This window comes from Geospiza fortis, unplaced genomic scaffold, assembly GCF_000277835.1.
Source record: "Geospiza fortis unplaced genomic scaffold, GeoFor_1.0 scaffold275, whole genome shotgun sequence".
In the NCBI taxonomy this organism is placed as follows: Eukaryota; Metazoa; Chordata; class Aves; order Passeriformes; family Thraupidae; genus Geospiza; species Geospiza fortis.
Window position 1 is genome coordinate 4592746 of NW_005054341.1, and position 1750 is coordinate 4594495.

General features: G+C 43.6%; 2 protein-coding genes across 2 annotated transcripts in view; one reads left to right on the plus strand and one right to left on the minus strand.

Annotated features, from left to right (window-relative positions):
- CHAC2 (ChaC cation transport regulator homolog 2) overlaps nt 1–805 on the minus strand; it is a 6302-nt gene extending 5497 nt beyond the window's left edge. Inside the window, exon 1 of the mRNA XM_014307675.2 lies at nt 794–805. Coding sequence (XP_014163150.1) covers nt 794–805 — 12 coding nt within the window. The remainder of the gene's footprint in view (nt 1–793) is intronic.
- Nucleotides 806–927: 122 nt separating this feature from the next.
- ASB3 (ankyrin repeat and SOCS box containing 3) overlaps nt 928–1750 on the plus strand; it is a 7115-nt gene continuing 6292 nt past the window's right edge. The window contains 2 exon segments of the mRNA XM_031058303.1: nt 928–1316; nt 1617–1750. The exon segment at nt 1617–1750 is cut by the window's right edge and continues 22 nt beyond it. Coding sequence (XP_030914163.1) covers nt 932–1316; nt 1617–1750 — 519 coding nt within the window. The 5' untranslated portion in view covers nt 928–931.

A 1750-nucleotide genomic window follows, 5' to 3' on the forward strand; every position in this document is an offset into this window, starting at 1 on the left:
AAACCCCTCAGCGCCCACGCCCCAACCCCACAACCGACCCCCCCCCAGCACCTGCCTTACCCCCCAATCCTGCAAACAACCGCATCCCCCCAAGCGATCACCTCGCCCCAAAGCCCCCGACCATCTCTGCCTTCAAACCCCGCAAAGAACCACCCCTTAACCCCATAAACAACCATCTCTCCTCCAACTCAACCTCCCCTTAAATCCCCAAACACCTTCCCAACAACCACCTCACCTCAAACCTCAGCCATCTCCCCTCAAAACCCACACACGACCTTCCCCAACCCACCCTGTGATAAATTTGGTTTCATTTCTCACAGCCCCAGGTGTGAAAAATGTATATTTTATGATTGGCTTTTCGCAAATATTAAAATTAATATTATATGTGTTGTGTTAGAAAGTAATGCTGTGTTAATTCTCTTAAGTTGTGTGTTAAATATATTTTTAGGTTATAACAAAAAATAGAAACTGGGCTATGTAGGATACTTTTTTTTTCCCAAAGAAAGGACTTGCACTGAGATAGCAGCCACAGGACACCTAAATCCTTCAGAGAAAGAGAATTTATTGCTCCATTATCAGAAGAAATGAACTTCTTCCTGCCTGGCTCAGGCTTGAAGGCGCCGTTTAGGATTCAGAGGAAGAAGTCGACAATGACCAGACAGAATCCTGTGTGTGAATGGAATTTATGCATCATGTATGAGATGTATGAATGTACAACAGGTTATTGCTTTTAAGGATTAATCCTTGGTTAACGTGAGTCCTTTTTCGGGCTTATGCTGCCCAGAAAGGGTACCTGGACGTCCATAACTCTTTGTTTCTATTGTCTCGTATTGTCCTAATTCAAATTGTCCAAATTATTATTACTCTAATTGTATTACTATTTTTATAACCATTTTATTACTATTAAACTTTACAAAAATTTTAAAAACAAATGACTGGCATTTTTCACACCAGGCAATTACCTCTCCCTAAGCCCCCCAAACCACTATCTCCCTACAAACCAAACCAAATCCTCTGCCAAACAAGAAAAACCACCCTCATATCTATATTGTACCAACACACATCTCTTTTTTTTTCCTCCCTTTACTCCTTTCCTCCTGCTGCAGAGTTCCATGCAGGGATGGATTTCACAGAAGCCTATTCGGACAGGTGCTCGGCCGTGGGCCTTGCAGCCAGAGAAGGAAACGTTGAGATTCTGAGGGAATTGATAAATCGAGGATACAGCGTCGATGTCCCGGATAACAGGAGGTGGCTGCCCATCCACGAAGCGGCAGCACACAATTCCAGTGAGTGCCTGAAGCTGCTCATTGATACAGGTAAGGAAAACCTAATGGGAAATGGTGTGGTTTTGTGTTAAATTACCCTGTCATAGAAAATACAAGTTGCATGGATTTATCCTGTTCTTGTTTGGGGATTTTTCTGTGTAGTTTCCCAACTGCGCTAAGTAGAAATTGACATATTACCGTTCATGGGTGATACTTGAGGTGATAACAGCATATTCATGGGTATTCCATAGGCCACATATCTCAAATAACTCTGTTATTTTCGTAAAAAAATTGTATTTTGTAATTCACTGCCAAATATCCCTTTTTCCCCCTCATTATGCTCCTCTGCAGCTCCAGCTGATGACTACATCCACTCAAGGACGTTTGAAGGGATGTGTGCTCTGCACCTCTCAGCCCGTCACGGCTCTGTGGAATGTCTCCGGGTTCTCCTGGAAGCTGGGGCTGACCTGGACAATGTCACCACC